This window comes from Nomascus leucogenys, chromosome 5 (assembly GCF_006542625.1).
Source record: "Nomascus leucogenys isolate Asia chromosome 5, Asia_NLE_v1, whole genome shotgun sequence".
In the NCBI taxonomy this organism is placed as follows: domain Eukaryota; kingdom Metazoa; phylum Chordata; class Mammalia; order Primates; family Hylobatidae; genus Nomascus; species Nomascus leucogenys.
Genome location: NC_044385.1, coordinates 126,499,120 through 126,518,506, shown reverse-complemented (window position 1 = coordinate 126,518,506; position 19,387 = coordinate 126,499,120). Strand labels below are relative to the sequence as shown.

At 36.4% G+C, this 19,387-nt stretch overlaps 1 protein-coding gene across 7 annotated transcripts in view; it reads right to left on the bottom strand.

Annotated features, from left to right (window-relative positions):
* Positions 1-19,387, bottom strand: part of PCCA (propionyl-CoA carboxylase subunit alpha) — a 439,915-nt gene that overhangs the window by 281,994 nt on the left and 138,534 nt on the right. For all 7 annotated transcript variants that reach the window (XM_030813631.1, XM_030813630.1, XM_030813633.1 and 4 more), the window contains one exon: positions 14,443-14,479. In XM_030813631.1, coding sequence (XP_030669491.1) covers positions 14,443-14,479 — 37 coding nt within the window. The remainder of the gene's footprint in view (positions 1-14,442; positions 14,480-19,387) is intronic.

Below are 19,387 nucleotides of genomic sequence, written 5' to 3'. Positions count from 1 at the left end.
AATCATATGATTATATAAATATATGTAGAAAAAGCATTTAACAAAAATCAACAATCACTGAGTTCAGCAAACTAGGAATAAAGAGAAATTTCTTGTACTTGATAAAGAATATACACAAAAAGCCTACAGCTAACATCACACTTAATGACAAGAAACTGGACGCCTTCTCCCAAAAATCAGGAATACAAGAATGTCCCCTCTTACAACTCTTATTCAACATCTGACTGCAGATTCCAGCTTATGAAGTATGTCAAGAAAAGGAAATAAAGAGTAAACAGACTGGGAAGGAATAAATAGAACTGTCTTCACTAGTGGATAAGATGACTGTCTATGAAGGAATTCCAAAAAAATCAGCAACAACAACAAAATTCTTGGAACTAATAAGCAATTACAGTAAGGTTACAGAACACAAATTAATATACAAAAGATTATCACATTCCTATATACCAGCAGTGAACAACTGGAATTTGAAATTAAAATAATGCCATTTACATTAGCATTAAAGAAATAAAATAGGCATGAATCTTAAAATACCTACAGTGTATCTATGAGGAAAACTACAAAACTCTGATGAAAGAAATGGATGAAAATCTAAATGTAGAGATAATCAATGTACATGGATAGGAAGATTCAATATTGTTAAGATATCAATCCTCCTCAACATGATCTATAGGTTGAACACAATTAAAATCAAAGTCCTAGCAATTTATTTTGTACATATCAACAAACTGATTCTGAAGTTTATATGGAAAGGAAAAGACCCAGAATAGGCATCACAATATTGAAGAAAAAGAACAAATTCAAAAGACTAACAATACTCAACTTCAAGACTTACTATAAAGCTACTGACATCAAGACAGTATGTATTGTCTAAGACAGACAAATTACTCAAGAGCCCAGAAATAGACCCACACAACTGAACTATGACAAAGAAGCAATGGCAATTAAATGGAGATAGTCTTTCCAAACAAAGGGTACTGGAATAACTGGATATTCATTACGCTGGATATTCATTAAGAAAATTAATCTTGCCACAATCCTTATACCTTTCACAAAAATTAACTCAAAATGGATCTCAGACCTAAATATACATTGCAGAACTATAAAATTTCTAGAGAAAAAATAGAAGAACATCTAGGAGACTTTGGTTTAGCAATGAGTTTTTACATACAACACCAAAAGCACAAACCATTAAAAACTGACACATTTAACTTCATTAAAATAAAAACTTCTGCAGCCCAAATAACATTCTTAAAAGAATAAAGGCACAGCCAGGCACGGTGGCTGATGCCTGTAATCCCAGCACTTTGGGAGGCCAAGGTGGGCAGATTATCAGAGGTCAGGAGTTCGAGACCAGCCTGGCCAACATGGCAAAACCCCATCTCTACTACAAGTACCAAAAAAAAAAAAAAAAATTAGCCGGGCATGGTGGCGGGTGTCTATAATCCCAGCTACTCAGGAGGCTGAGGTAGGAGGATAACTTGAACCCAGGAGGCGGAGGTTGCAGTGAGCCACGCTCACGCCACTGCACTCCAGCCTGGGCAACAAGAGTGAGATTCCATCTCAAAAAAAAAGAATAAAGACATAAGTTCTAGACTGGGAGAAAATATTTACAAAACCCATACCTAAGAAAGAACTTGTATCCAAAATACACAGAGCTCTTAAAACTCAACAATAAGAAAACAAACCACCCAATTGAAAAATGAACAAAAGATTTGAAGAGACATCTCAATAAAAAAGAAACACAGATGGCAAATAATAGCATGAAAAGATGCTCAATATTATATGTCATGAGGGAATTGCAAACTGAAACTATGAGATCCTACTATGTGCCTATTAGAATGGCTAAAATCCAAAACACTGACAACACTAAATGTTGCCAAAGATGAAGGACACCTGCAGGAATGTCTCCAAGTTGAAATTTCTATAGCAAACACTGAAACAATAGAAATAGAGTATAAAGTTTCCAATATAGTGGAGGGAGGAATGGGAAGGGGACATAAAATAAGAACAAGAGACATTTTTTTTAAAGTCATCATCAAAAAGAAGCCAAGAAAGAAAACAGAATCCAAACAATGGAACAAACAAAACCCCCAAAAAGTAGATTATATAAATAAATCAAAATACAATTTTAAATACAATAAATATAAATGGACTAAACTCTCCAGCTAAAAGACAAGCTCCAGCAGGCTGAATAGAAAAACAATAAAATAAAAATCCAGTCCAAATTTAGATGTGCACTTATAAGAGACACACCTAAAACAACAGTTCACTGGCAGATGAAAAAGATAAAGAATGATATAAGGATAAAACAAAAATAAGCTTGTTTAGGAATATTAACATCATAATTAGACTCGAAAACAAAAATTGGTCATTATGTTTTGATAGCCAAGGAAACACCATACACTGTAATATACTTATTATCTAAACAGGGACAAAACCTAACAAGCAAGGAAAAATTGGAAAATCACTTTTTCAAATATAGGTCCATCAAATATCCAAAAACATCACAAGAAGGCTGGATGTGGTAACTCATGCCTATAATCCCAGCACTTTGGGAGGCCTAGGTGGGTGGATTACTTAAGGTTAGGAGTTTGAGACCAGCCTGGCCAACATGGTGAAACCTCATCTCTACTAAAAATACAAAAAAATTAGCCAGGTGTGGTGGCAGGCACTTGTAGTCATAGCTACTCGGGAGGCTGAGGCAGGAGAATTGCTTGAACCCGGGAGGCAGAGGTTGCAGTGAGCCCAGATTGTGCCAATGCACTCCAGCCTAGGTGACAGAGCGAGACTTTGTCTCAAAAAAAAAAGGCCAGGTGCGGTGGCTCACACCTGTAATCCCAGCACTTTGGGAGGCAGAGGTGGGCAGATCATGAGGTCAGGAGATCAAGACCATCCTGGCTAACATGGTGAAACCTCATCTCTACTGAAAATACAAAAAATTAGCTGGGCATGGAGGCAGGCACCTGTAGTCCCAACTACTCAGGAGGCTGAGGCAAGAGAATGGCGTGAACCTGGGAGGGGAGCTGCAGTGAGCCAAGATCATGCCACTGCACTCCAGTCTGGGCGATAGAGTGAGACTCTGTCTCAAAAAAAAAAAAAAAAAAAAAAAAAAAAAAACACAGGCCGGGTGCAGTGGCTTATGCCTATAATCTCAGCACTTTGGGAGGCCAAGGTGGGCAGATCACCCGAGGTCAGGAGTTCAAGACTAGCCTGGCCAACATGGTGAAACCCCATCTCTACTAAACTATAAAAATTGGCCGGGCATGGTGGTGGGTGCCTGTAATCCCAGCTACTCGGGAGGCTGAGACAGGAGAATCACTTGAACCCGGGAGGCAGAGGTTGCATTGAGCCAAGATCGCACCATTGCACTCTAGCCTGGGTGACAGAGCGAGACTCCACTGTCTTAATTAAAAAAAAAAAAAAAAAAACTCACTAGAAGTTTTGAATATCCTAATAGGTAGGTTTGACCTCTTGAGTTATCTATAAGACATTACATATAATAATTTGAGAATATACATTCTTTTCAGGAGCATACAGAATATATATCAGAGTGACTTATTCCTTAGCCATAAAGCAATTTTCGTCAAATCTGAAAGATTTTTAAATGAAAAAGATGATACGCTCTGACCACAAAGCAACTAAGTTAGAAATCAATAATAATTTAAAAAAACCATTTTTTTTTCAGTTATTTAGAAATATATCACTAGGCTTGGCATGGTGGCTCACACTTGTAATTCTAGCACTTTGGGAGGCCAAAGCAGGAAGATCAGTAGAGCCCAGGAATTTGAGAACAGCCTGGGCAACACGGCAAAACCCTGTCTCTACAAAAAATACAAAAACAACAACAACAACAACAAAAATTAGCCATAAGTGGTGCCATGGGCCTGTAATCCCAGCTACTCCAGTGGCTGAGGTGGGAGGATCGCTTGAGTCTCGGAGGTCGAGGCTACAGTGAGCCGTGATCACACCACTGCCCTCCAGCCTCAATGACAGAGCAAGACTCTATCTCAAAAAATTAAAGAATTAAAATACATCACCAAATAACATATGAGTCAAAATCATAGCAGAAAACTGAAAATACTTAGAAATGAACAATCATGAAAAATATATCTCAGAGTTATTAAGTACAGTTTTCTGCCCAGATCCCTAGTTGAGGACATTGCCCCAACTGTTGTAAGTATTGTCAACCAAAAGCTGACCTGTCCTCAGCTTTCTGCCTAAGTTCATGCCCCTTCCTAGGGGCAGCCCACACCCACTAGATAGTTGATACAGGTGTATAAAGGCTGAATCCTCTTGCCTGAACTTGGAACAATTAAAAAAGACCAACAAATATTCACAGCTCTCTAAATTATTAGCTGATGCCTTTGTTGAGAGAGAATCAATTCAACTTTTCCCTTGGCTCAGTTTCCTTCATTCCCCCTCAGGTATTGGTCTCAAAAGTATTTCCCCCAATAAGCTTCCAGAGTCTACCTCCAAGGGATTACAAGCTATGATAAGAGGAATACATTTGGAAAGCTATTACAGTGATGTAGGCAAGGGATGATACTACCTTAAACAAAGAGAATAGCACCAGAAATGCAGAGAAGTAGATAAATTCAAGAAATATTTAGGAGATGGCGGTGATAATCTGCAAATTTCAAAATCATACAATGAGATATAATAGTAAACACCTCATCATGAAGAATGTCTTATTGATGATTATCAAAATTGAGGCTTTTCTATGTCCTGCCTCTGTAATCTATGACATTGCAGATGGTGGAAACTCCATCAGCCTTAGCCACTGAATAAGGATAGCATAGAACAAAACGCCTCCTTCTCACCCTACAACCTGACAGATGAGAATTGAACATACAGAATGAAGAAAAACTAAATCTGTGGTGTTTAAAGTCACAAGAGAGGGGCAGTAAAAATGTGGTATAGTCGGGGTCTGGTGAACTAAGGACAACTCCACAAACTCTAATTAAATTTAGCATATTACTAGAGTTTTCCAAGGAATCTAGTTCAGAATCTACTGGGAAATTTGGCTACCATGCATCATGTGACTACACTGAAAAATTCTTGCTGTAGATACAAACGAGGAAACAGTTTAAATTCAAGCAAATTGGGGAAATACACTCTACTATCAATGCATTACTCATTTTTTATTTGATCATAATTTTCCACTGATTTTACTGCTCTCTTTAAATCACAAAATAGTTATATTTAGTTTCACCATTATCAATTTAGTTTTGGAGTATCATTCGAGTTGGCAGACCTCAGACTGAGGTGATGCACATTTGCATCAATACTATTTGGGGTCTGTAATTATCCAGTAACTAGTAAACATATATATGTTGGAGTCTATGATTTATCCACATCTCTACTACTACTGCACACACACACACACACACACACACACACAGCCTTTCCTCAGTTTGTCATACACATATATACAAATAACTATATAAACATATTTAAACAAGACTGAATCAATATTCAGTATCTATAAAAATATAATCAAGATGTATTACACACTAAACAAACCAATACATGACACTATTTTATGACACTATTTCTTTGGCAGAGAAAGGCAAAACTGATTTTGCCTACCTATTATTTTTGGTAGGCAAAATTATTATTTTGGTATTATTTCTCTCTACTTAGGCAAATAAAAATACTAGATCCCTAACTCTGCTCCAGGGATCGGAAATCAGTGCATTTCAGTGCACAGATTAGAGCAAAACGCTTCACACACAGGAAGTTTCCAAACAAAAAAAGCAATGTTTTTTTCACATTACAATGTGTTTCCACATTCCTGCCTGAATGTTATGCACAGCCTTTTCCAACAGAGTAAAGAAAAAGGAAAAAATGGTATACACGAATGACTAACAATAAAACAAGAGAAAGAAGATGAAGGACTGAGAGAAATAAAAGGAGACAGAAACAGTAAATTTAACAGTAAAAGACAGAAAAAGAACTTGTGAAATTATGCTTAAACCCAAATGTGCATGTTGGAATAATAAAAGAAAATATAAGCACCTACTGGAAAAGAGAGAAGAAAAAAAGCCACAGAACACATGTTCCTGTCTCCCAGGGAATATCATTCTAATCTCAAATGACCACATCACTTCAATAATAGGAAAACAGCAAAATAAATGTCTCATTATTTAATGGATTTCACATAGATTATTTTAATGCCATTTTCTTTAACATAACTTTTCCTTAGGCGTTACTCAATCTCCTTAAATATTAAATGTCTTCTCCTGAAGATGAAATTGGCAAATAAATTAACAAGATGTAAGATTGTGAAGAAGGTATAAATTGTAATGTTTTTGCAAAGGTTTCTTCCATATAACCTTAACCCCAGAGTCATATACAACATGTGAAAATTTTTCTAAGCTGCATGAAATAGACAAAATAAAAAGATTTCTGACTTAGCCACATATTTTTATCCCTCTTAAGTATGAACTATTGGTTGTATATAAGCAACAAAAGTAACTTTTTAAAAAAATGTTGTATTATGCCAAAAGGAAGATGAGAAGAATAGGCAAAGGCAAACAGCCAGGGCAGAAAAGAAAGGACTACCATAGCCCCCACACACTACGCAGAGACAGGGCAGACACACTACATCAGAAGACTAATAGTAAAATAAGCCAAATGGGAGAGCCAGACTTTCAAAGAACATAAGATGTCATGGGAACAGGCTGGTGTAAAGGCAATAAGGTTCAGTAAAAGACTTTCATACATTTGAATCTTAGAGTCCTATAAATTTCTATTAGTCCAGCCTAATGAACACAAGGACAGCCTACAAGAATTGATGACTAGTAGTCATTAACAAGTATATACTGAATTTATTTGAATAATCCTAGATCATTTTGTTTCAATTATCTATTTGCTGAAAGTTTATCATGTTTTGCTTAATATTCCTTTATTCCCCCAGGTATGTCTATTATAAAATTGAAGATTAAGGGAGAAAATTATAGTCAAATTCTGGTCTATAAATATTACAAAAGCACTTTAAAATATGTGCTTGCTTAATTCATTTATATACATATATATATATATACATATTTCATTTTGATTCATTCACCAAATAACCACTTGCTGAATATATACTCTGTAACAAGCATTAAGTATTAGAAATACAAAGAAAACTAACTCATGGTCAATTTTACTACAAAATAGTAACCAGCCAGATGTGGTGGCTCACACCTGTAATCCCAGCACTTTGGGAGGCCAAGGCAGGGGGATCACTTGAGGTCAGGAGTTTCAGACTAGTCTGACCAACATGGTGAAACCTCGTATCTATTAAAAATACAAAAATTAGCCAGGCGTGGTGGTGCATGCCTGTAGTCCCAGCTATTTGGGTGCTAAGGCAGATGAATCGCTTGAACCCGGGAGGCAGAGGTTGCAGTGAGCTGAGATCGCACCACTGCCCTCCAGCCTGGGCAACAAAATGAGACTCTGTCTCAGAAAACAACCACAACAATTTTACTATAAAATAGTAATCAAATTAATATAAAGCAATCATTTGCAAAGAAAAATAAAATTTATATATTGCAGAGAATCCTATACTATGTTAAGAAAAGAGCAATCCATCAATATAAATCAGTACATTTGGGGAAAAATATTTCTATATCAAACTAAGTCTTGGGAACATTGCAAGTCATGGGCAACACTTTATGAGATATTGCTCCTGTTTGTTATTATATTTTCTTTTTCTTTAACAATTATTTTAACTCAATCATCACTCCTTTCCTCTTTTAATAGTTACTTGAGAAAAATGTGCATTATATTGTTATTGGGTAGAATGGTCATTATATATCCATAAGGTCTAATTAGTATATAGGGCTGTTCAAGTCCTCTATTCCCTCCCTTACTGATCCATTAATGTAAGTATCCATTACTTACAGTGTGCTACTTACTGTAGTCTCCAACTATTATTGTGGAATTAGCCTGTTTTTCCCTTCAATTCTGTCAATGTTTATCTTAAGTATTTAAAGGCCATGTTTTCTGGTGCATATATATTTATAATTGTTAATCAATATAAAATGTCCTTCTTTGTCTCTTATAATAGTTTTGGACTTAAAGTTTATCTTGTCTGACATTAGCATGCCACCCCAGCTCTCTTTTGGTTACTGTTTGCATGGGATATCTTTTTCCATCCTTTCACTTTCAACCTATTTGTGTCTCTGCATCTAAAGTGAGTTTCTTATAGACAGTATACAGTTGGGTCACATTTTTTTAATCTGTTCTTCCCTCTGCCACAAGAAGATATTACTCTACACACACACTAGGATGGCAATAGTTTTCCTTATAAAAGAAAGAAAATAACAAGGTTGGCAAGGATATGAAGAGATTGAAACCCTTATACATTCTTGGTAGAAATGTAAAATGGGACAGCCACCATGGAAAATAATTTGCTAGTATCTCCAAAAGTTACACATAGAATTACCATATAACCCAGCAATTTCACTTCTAAGAATATGCCCAAAATAACTGAAAGCAGGTATACAAACAAATACACAGACATAAATATTCACAGCAGTACCATTTACAATAGCCAAGAGGTAAAAACAACCGAAATGTCCATCGATAGATGAATAAATAGATAAGGCCAGGTGCAGTGGCTCATGCCTATAATCCCAGCACTCTGGGAGGCCAATGTAGGTGGATGACTTGAGCCCAGGAATTCAAGATCAACCCAGGCAACATGATGAAAACCCATTACAAAAGAATACAAAAGTCAGTCAGGCATGGTGGCACACACCTGTAGTCCTAGCTACTCAGGAGGGTAAGGCAGGAGGATTAGTACAGCCCAGGAGATTGAAGCTGCAGTGAGCTGGGATCACACCACTGCACTCTATCCTGGGTAAAAGAGCGAGACCCTGTCTCAAAAAAATAAAAAATAGACAAAATGTGGCATGTACATACCATAGAAAATTATCCAGCCATGAAAAGGGATAAACGGTAGAACATGGATGAACCTTAAAAACACTATTCTGTGTGAAAGAAACCAGACACAAAAGTTCATATGTTGTGATTCCATTTATTTATATGAAATATCCCCAGAATAAGTAAATCCACAGAGACACAAAGTAAATTAATGGTTGTCAGGGCCTAGATGGAAAGAAAATAAGAAGTAGATACTAATGAGTACAGAGTTTCTTTGGGGAGTAAAGAAGATGTTCTGAAATTAGATAGTGATTACCATTACATTACCTTGTAAATATATCAAAAATCACCAAATTATGCACTTCGAAAGGCTGAATTGTATAGTATTAAAAATTTATCTTAATTTTTAAAAATCTAATCTTTAGTATAAAAATCTGAACAAGTTACCTCCAGGGCCAGGGGGTAGGTGAGAACTGACTTGTAAGGATCATGAGGGAAATCTCCAGGGAAACAGTATGTTCAGTACCTTGGTGGGATTCTAAGTTATATATACATGCATATGTCAAAATCAACAAATACAGACTTAAGATTTGTTCACATTATATTGTGTGCAAATTTGGCATCAAAATAACAAAACTGTATACAAATACTGAATTCAATTAATAACACATATGTTGAAGTATTTAATGGGACATATACTGGTTGTGCAATTTGCTCTGAAATGCAACAAAAATAAAATGGATTAGTATATGAACAGATAAGCAGTAAAGCAAATCTAGAAAAAGGTTAACAGTGGGATCTTAGTGTTGGGTATACGAGTATAAACTGTAACAATTATTTCAAAATGCCGTATGATTGAAATTTTTCAAAATAAAATGTTTGGGGAAAAGTTAATGAATAAAAAAAAATCTGCAAGTCATGAATACTATGCAGAAATTTAGAAAATAGTTGTAAGACAGAGAATGACTGGGTGGCAATATTAGAGTTATCTTCTCTTGAAGACATGATACTTAGGCTAAGATATGAAAAACTGCAAGGAGCTATTTTTGTGAAGATATCAGCAAGAGTCTGCTAGGTCCTGCCATCCCCCTTCACCCTGCAAAAGATTAAAAAAAAAAAAAAAAACTTATCCTAAGGCCCTGAAATTTGCTGTGTTCAAGCAAGCTAATGTGACTGAAGTATGGTAGGCAAAGAAGGGAGTAGTATGCAATAAGACTGGAGAGAAAAGCAGGTGTCAAATTACATAGGGATAGTAGTCAGAGTAAAGAATCGTGATTTTTATCTGAGTTCAATGGCGTCATTACAGAATTTAAAGCAGAAATGGGCTGGGATGAGACGAAATGTGTCCTTGTTCTTTAAAGATTTTAAATATCTCACTGTCAGCTATGTGAAGTGTTTAAGAAATGAAGTAAAGAAACTATTGCCGTAGTCCCTCCAAAAGACAAAAGTAGTTTGAAGGAGAGTGGTAGTAATGAAGACAGTGTATATAAGATGAACTGACAATACCTATTGATGTATTTACAACAGGATGATGAGGAAAAGAGGCATCCAGGAGAGACTCAGTTTTGGCTTCACTGAAAGGGGTGACATTTATTGAGATTTGGGAATTCTGGGAGAAGTAGGTTTACAGTATGGTAGACCTGAGGATCAAAAAAAAAAAGTTTTTATTTAAATTGGGCATGATTTGTGATTGTGAGAAAGACAAGCAAAGGAAAAGAATCTGAATAATCTGGAAGTTGTTAAAGGACAGGTTTTAGATTCACAATTTATTTTCCTTTCAAGAATCAATTTTGACTTGATTGTATTAAGGACCTTTGGTCCAGTAAAAAGATCAAACTTCAATGGAAATCAAGCTCACTGATTACTGTTGTCTATCATTGAGGTTAAAGACAAACTGAGGATCAATAGCTCTGTATCTCTCAACTTAGACAGGTCAAAGGAAAAAATCAGGAACAAGAATGCAAGAAACCAGGTAGTCCAAAAAACAAATACATACAAGTAACATATTAAGTCTTAACTGTCTCTCACCTCATCAAGGATAGGAGACTGTCTGCTTCTTTAATTCCATGTATAACACACTTAAGTACCTTACAGTATTTTACACGAAGTAGTCGCTCAAATTTTAGCTGCCATCCTCTAATCCCATTAGTTTAGACACAGTATAATAAAAAGTCTGTGGTCTTTGGAGCCAAATAAACCTAAATTTAAACCAGGGTCCACCACTCAATAGTTCTGTGACCTTGAGCAAATTACTTACCATTCCTAATCATTATAGTTTCCTTAAATGTAAACAAAAATAATTAAACCCAAGAATTAGCATTAGAAACAATATTTCCAAAGTGCCTGGCCTAAGGAAGAAATGCTCCATAAACTCGAATTACCATTATGTAAAAGGCACTTCATTCATCAATGCTCAATACAGTGAGTTTCCTACTTTGGCAGCATAGATTAATGTTTCCAGAAAAGTAAAGACATGAGAGAGGAGGAAATCACATAAAACAGGATACATTTCATTTTCATCACATAACACAGAAAGAATTAAGAGAGAACTCTATGAATAGGTATAACACATGGACAATCAACAACTTACAGATGGATAGGTTCAAAGGTTTGATTATAAATCAGTTGTTTAGAACTAGGAACATATTTTCACATGGAATCATAATCATAGTTAAAATGTGATATATCTCAATAAAATCAGTAGTAAAAAACTTACGAAATATCAAACAACACAGAAAGCCAACAGACTTTAATAAAACATAATTTAATTTATTTTAGAAAGTAGCACTTCAAGGAAAAGATTTTATACGAGGCTTCTGAGGTGATTCAGAAGAGATTTTCAGACAAATTCTGAAAGCTCTGTAAGAGATGATGACCCTAGTTCTTTATGGTTTATTTTACCTCAAATTTTATGGTTTCCCTTTCTTTCAGTATAAGCAAAACACCAGTACTCTTATACTTAATAGCCATGATTGCTATCATTTATTTCACAACCAAGAAAGAGTAACTGGGGAAGAATTAGAAGAAAGACAGGAAAGAGAAAGGAGTCATAAAGGATGTGCCCAAGTACAAAGAAAAAAGACTTAGATTAGATTAGGTAACCTCAGTAGGAAAACATAAAAAACGAAAAGGAGGTAAAGCACAGCATTAAAATATTGAGGGAGGAAAGCAAAGTGATGAGAACTAGTTAGACAGAGGCCCCTCATGATGAACTGGTTATCTTAAAGGTGACAGGTTATAACAAAAGTGGAAAATGGCCAGGTGCATTGGCTTATGCCTGTAATCCCAGCCCTTTGGGAGGCTGAGGTGGGCAGATCACCTAAGGTCAGGAGTTCGAGACCAGCCTGGCCAGTATGGTGAAACCCCGTCTGTACTAAAAATACAAAAAAATTAGCTGGCATTGTGGTGTGTGCCTGCAATCCCAGCTACTCAGAAGGTGGAGGCAGGAGAATCACTTGAACCCAGGAGACAGAAGTTGCAGTGAGCAGAGATCACGCCACTGCACTCCAACCTGGGCAACAAGAGTGAAAACTCTGTCTCAAAAAAAAAAAAAAAGAAAGTGGAAGAAAAGGCATGAAAGCAAGCAAAGCAATCCACGGCCTGCCATTTACACAAAGGGAATGCTCGCAAGTCCAAAATTCACCATTCAAAATGTGGCACTGCAGTGTAACTGTAAATTTTCTTCTAATCCCTTTATTTCCCTAAATTTCTCTAAATATTGTCCTTTTTTATGTAGATACTATAATAATAATAATAGTATTATTACATCCAATGAGGTTGATAATAATATCTAACCTAGAACTAGAAAAAGAGCTTTTTAAATGTAAAGATGTCTGACAGGATGGAATTAAACTATTTTAGAAAACTATCCTCAAAAGCCAGGAGGTATATTACATGCCTCTTAGGCAATGAGGAACACCAGTGATTTCAAACCATGGACAGAAACTTTTGATTTCTCTCCATAAAGAAACCACAGAATCAGTTCTATACAGTCCAATTTATTTAGCAGTCGAGCAAATGTTCCTATGAAGTACTGAAATGCTTTTTGAAATGTTAATGATTCTGAAAAAAATAATGAAGAGATGAGGTAGTCAGATAAAATAAGATTTTCTATGGTCTGCGACCTATATCAATAAGATAGATTTTTGCAAAGCAAACAACAAAGCACACTTAATGATGAGCAAAGCCCAAATAATTTAGACAGAACCCACTACAAACAAGGATGCAACAAGCCAAACTGCTTTTCAGGTCACTAAAGACCTGCTAAGTTAGACTGTCCCGTTTGCAAAGAACACGCTTACTAGTACAAGTGATCACTTCCAGACCAATAAGATATTTTTACATATCACAACTATATGAACTTTGCCAAATCAAATGCTCTCTAGAGGCAGAAAATAGATCTAAATAATCTTAATGAGAAAACAGGCCTATAGAAATGTTCGTGTGGCACGATGAGATGCTTGGACTGAGGCGTGCAGGAATGCTGAGAAGATGCTAGGATCTGACTACAAGCATTGCCTAATTTCTCTCATCCCTGTACAAATTTCTGTCAAATGTATACAATTACTTATTTGATTATTAAACCTGCAAAGTTATTTAACAATATTGTTAATCCATGATAATAGCATGCCCTTACACATTTTTTCAATTAGCAGATACCAAAAATAGTTCTCATGACCGCCAAGAATATTTTTAAAATTAAAAAGTTGCGAGCCGGGTGCGGTGGCTCACGCCTGTAATCCCAGCACTTGTGGAGGTTGAGGCGGGTGGATCACCTGAGGTCAGGAGTTCAAGACCAGCCTGGCCAACATAGTGAAACTCCATCTCTACTAAAAATACAAAAAATTAGCTGGGCGTGATGGCGGGCACCTGTAATCCCAGCTACTAGGGTGGTTGAGGCAGGAGAATTGCTTGAACCCAGGAGGCAGAGGTTGCAGTGAGCCGAGATCGTGCCATTGCACTCCAGCCTGGGCAATGAGAGCGAAACTCCATCTTGAAAAAGAAAAGAAATTAAAAAGTTGGGAAACACTGCCCAAATACAAGTACATGTAAAACAGCCATTAAAAACTCCTCCAGTCTACCTTTTATTCCAATTTAGATCATTCAGTTCTAATTTCCCACATCTATTTTATCTTTCCCATCTAACAACACTGATACCTAACATCTTAGAAAAAGGCAAAAACTTAAAGAACTATGTCACATATGATATCTTCATTTTAATCCAAATGTTCTTAATTTTAACAAACTACATTCAACTATGTACATATAAATTGACATTAAACTTATATCCAATCTTCAGAATTCTTAAGACAATTCCTTCTTTGAATTAGCCTGTGATCTCATCTTACAAAAGAGCTATATATTTAAGGTCAAATTACTCTTTAAAGTCTCCTTTAATAATAGAATTTGGTAATTCAACTGATACATTCTTCCAGAGCAACAAGTAATCAAAATCTAAAACTATTAAAGTATTACTTGCTCGATGGGAATTACTTATTACCTGTTGACTCAACCGTATCTGCTGAAAGACACAGAAACCCTACCAAAGTTAATTTAAGGACTTACCAATTTCCCTTGCAATTCTGACAGCTTCTTCTGCATCCTGTAAAAGCAGGAAATGAGACTCAACATTAATCCCATGAGGCATTGCACAATGTCTTTAGGGCAGTCATATATTGCACTACTGTCTCCTCCGATTCATTTAATGTTCAGTTTTACTACCTTCTAACCCTTTTCATTCAGAGAAATGTAAAATTAATACCATAAGTGGAATGTAAATTCTACCTCATCATTATTATATTAAGAAACTCAAAGCAGTTGAAATGAGCTGGCAGGAAGCACTACCAGAATTGCCAATGATTTGGTGCAGTTGCCGGAATTTAATGGCAGAATTTAGATGTTTACAATCAATACTGAATCATAAATCAGGTCATTAAAGCTTGTCCGCAGCCAGCTTGTTTCTGTCCAATATTATGTGTCATGTTTTCCTAGATTCTGTCAGCAGGGGGAGTTGATTCTCTATTGTTTGGGAGTAGTTGATCGATTTTCCAGAAATATAAAAGTTAATTTCCCAGTACCTACAGGAATTACGAATTGTTCCAAAAAATCCCCTTGGTAATCTGCATTACCTTTTCTTTTCTATTGTTTCTTTCGTCTTTTTTTTCAGGTACATATTTTATCTTTACAATTGTATCTTGTTACATAAATTAAAACTTTAATTTCAATGAACCAACTACTGGAGAAAAAAACTCCAAAAAGCAAAAGAAAGAAAACGCCTTCCTAAACAGTAAGGGGTAAGAGTTTATCCATTTAAGGATTAGTTATTGCTAAATATTAACCAATGCCACTTCTACCTCCAAGAAGATGAAAAGACAAAAACTTCCCTTGAATCTTAAGTAATTTCACTGATCATTAACCCTCATCTAACACATCCAACACAGGACACTGCTGAATCATTTCCCCAAATAACAATAAAGATAATGCTGAAATCTAAGCCTCCTTCGTGTGTGTGTGTGTATGTGTGTGTGTGTGTTTGTGTAATTCAGTGACACAAACTAAACTACCACAAAGACTGACAATATTGTTTTGAAACCACAGCTGGTAAGTGTGACTGAATTTTTAGAAAATGACTAAAATGCTGAAGGGAAGCCCAGTGTTTTTTCAGCTTTTAAGCTAACACATTTAAAATGCAGAGCAACCATGTCAGAATCCTCCGAGAAAGGGGAGAGAGAGGAGATGTTTATAACTGGTTCACTTATGTCTAATAAAAAAAAATCTTCCTTAAAGTTCTTCAGTACCTAATAACATCCCCTGAATAAGGAGGTTGGCAGGGGAAGTTGTCAGAAAAATTTAATTTCCTTTCATTAGCCAGTCTGCTCCACAAATAGGTGCTTGTTAAGTTCAAAGCGGTCCTGAAAGCGACATCAGTTTTAAGTTGTTTTTTTTTTTTTTTTTTTTTTTTTACTCCAAGCAGTCACATCTGCTAATGAGATTTTCCAAGTAACAATTGTTTTCAAGTCAGAGATAAATCTATACCTCCCACCCTATGCCTTCCAAAATCAAGGTTTACTGCTTTATTACACCTTGCTGTTTTCGCTGACCTTACATTCTCCAAATTTTAGCTTAAAGGGATGAAAATCCATGAAAAGGGTCATTTAAGAATGTTAGTGGTTTCCACACATTGAGTTGGAAGGTTCTTTGTTCCAGCCAGTGACAGTTATTGGAGAATACTTCCCCTTAATAGCCTCTCTGTCAGGAAGTGTTAAACCTGCCAAATGCGAACAATTAGTGCCTCTTGAACAAAATACAGGAAGAGTGATGGCTGATGAAGACTGGATTATAATAAACCTAGAAGAAAACTTTTAACATTTCTTTCCAACGTGATGAGAGAAAATAAACTGCTATCTAAAAAGTTCATCACTTGAGAGAACTAACAGGCAAGTTTTAAAAGGTAATTCAAAAATTCATTAGTCATATTTTGTCACTTATTTGTATATACATGTTATAGCTGTGTGTGTGTGGATATATAAAGCCATATCTATATCTGACACAGCAAACTAAAAATTCCACTGCCACAAATCCAACACTTCCATAGCATGCCACAAAGCAAGCTTATCTTTCAACATAACAGCATGCTAAGTTTTCTTACTATGAAAATCAAATTCTACTAAATGAACTCTCAAATAAAATCAAGCTGCCTTAAAATTAACTTTTCACTTGTCACTCATTCATTCAAAAATACTTTACTGAGGACCTATTATGCACTGGACATTAAAAGCTCTATTACTGTTTCAATAATAAACTACTAAATATTATACACTCAGCTCCAATATGGTCTTTGAGAACATGAAGTTTTATTATCAGGCTCTACAAAATTACTTTTGAGGAGATAAAAAGCCCTATATAGCTCCAAATTCAATGGCACTAAGTGACATCACACTGTAAAAGTTGCCTATAACATCCTAAGTTTAAAAAATTTTAATCAAACTCTGAATCAACTAAAAAAAGGACCAACAGTCATCACAAAAGATTAAATGAAAAGCTCACAGAAAAACAGTTCCAGAAGGATAGTATCTATGCTCAGCCTTGCTCATAATTACAGAAATACAAATTAAAACAATGAGATCTCACTTTTCCTCTAGCAAATTAAAATCTGATAATGGCCAGGATGACAAAGTTAAATACTTCTCATATTACTGGTGTTGTAGAAAATGGTATAATCTTTTTTAAAAGAAATTGCCAGTATCTATCAAAAGTTTGAGGACACGTTATCTTTTGTTCCGAAATTTTACTCCTGGGAAGTCATCCTACAGATATACCCACATGAGTGGACACAGAGAGACATACAAAGAAATTCATTATTTTGAATTCGTTGGTGGTGTTTTAATAAGCAAAAAATTCTGAAAAACAATAAGCCTTCAATAAAGGACTGGTACATCCATAAAATGAAATATTAGCCTTTAAAAAGAATGCAGTTGACCTATATGTTCTTATTCAACCACTTATACATCAATTCAATAAATATCTGCCCAGCAACACTACATGAAATACATTTTCTGCCCTCATGGAGCTTATTACAAACTAATCAGAGAAACAGAAAATAAACAAATCAATTGATAACTAAAATAAATGTTACACAGAAACAAAGAGTAGTACTGAGGCAAGAATACTAGGGAGAACTTGTTTCAGACAGACTGCTCAGAAAGGGCCCTTCTGGAGTAAAATTTTAAACCTAAGGATAAAGACATCTAGCCAGGCCAAGCACAGTGGCTCAAACCTGTAATCCCAGCACTTTCAGAGGCCAAGATGGGAGGATCACTTAAGGGTAGGAGTTTGAGACTAGCCTGGGCAGCATGGCAAGATCTCTCTCTCTACAAAAAATACAAAAATTACTGGGTGTGGTGGTGGGACCTGTAGTCCCAGCTACTTGGGAGGCTGAGGCAGGAGGATTGCATGAGCCCAGGAGGTCAGAGCTGCAGTGACCCACGATGGCGCCACTGCACTCTTGCCTGGGAAATAAAGTGAGACTCTGTCTCTAAAACCACACACACACACGCACACACACACACATAAACATAAACAGCTAGCTACCATGGAACGATCAGGGAGAAAAGACACTAGACAGAGGGAATCACATATATAAAAATCCTAGATGAGGAAGCAATTTAATAGGGAAAGAATATCAGGCAGCTAAAGCTGAAACACAGTAAGGAAGTGGCAGCAAAGCACAAGATAAGGAGGTATGGACGGCGTGGCCCCGTTCTGGCCAGGTCTTATGGGATTTGGTACACGGTCCGAGATGTCTTGGTTCTATACAAAGCAACGACGAATGACAATTAAGCTTTAAGAGAGTAACTCTTACACTGTAAAAATAAGCAAAATAAAGTATATACTGGGGGCGGGGGTAGCAAGTTGGAGTACAGAGAGTATGACCTTACCTACATGAAGACAGAAATACAAATTTGAATGCACAGGAAAGTTTATGCAGTAGACAGCTACAGAAACCAATTTACTGCTCAAAAGTAGGATAGATAGCCGGGCATGGTAACTCAGACCTATAATCCCAGCTACTCAGGGGGCCCAGGCAGGAAGATCGCTTGAGCCCAGGAGTTCTGTACTGACTTAAGCAACAGCGCAAGACCTTGTCTATATTTAAAATAAATAAATAAATAAACTTAAAAGGGAGGATTAAAAGTTGTATGCTCTTAGGTACACGTTGAACTTTTTTACCGTAAGAATCATAATTCCATACTTCATATTTTCATAGTTTAAAAATTAAATCAGCCATGCCTGAAGTTGTTTATCAAATTATTAATGATTTTGAGAGTATTAAATGTTAGCAAAACAAACTAGGAGTCCCCAAAATCCACTTAAGCTTTTCATGATATCCCATTGCCTCAAAACCAAGTTTGAACTCCCTAGGCTGGTTTCAATGCTTGATCCTGTCTGCCTAAGCATGAGTCTCAGCCCCACCCCTGTTCATCTTGCACCTCACCCTGCAGCCCAAGGCCCAGGCAGGCTCCCCAGCCTTGCACGGCCTTCTCAGTTCAGCCAGCCTCAGCCAGGAACTCTCTCCCCTTTTACCAAACCAGCTTTTATTACAATAGGCCCAATTCTGGGCCCTGAAGACACAGGACAGAACAAGAAAGACATCATCTTGTCCAACAGGTAATTTACAGGCTGGTGGAAAAGACAAACCTTAAATACAGCCACACAGCAGCTAAGGAATGATTATGTGGTGCATGTTATGTACAAGTTTTAAACAGGGCATAGGACAACAGGGGATCTCTAATCCAAAAATAGATTCCTGAAAACTTTCTCAGGCGTGGTGACTGAAAAGACACCTAAGAAATAGAAGCGTAGTGAAAAACAGAGTGTCTGGGACCTAAAGAGAGAGGCTAGGGGAAGGCTGGGCCTCAGAGCCACATGAGAGAAACTGAACTGCAGCCTCAGAGCAAGGAAATGAAGGGCTCGCTCTGGTTGCAGGCTGGAGAATTTTGGTGTAGCATCT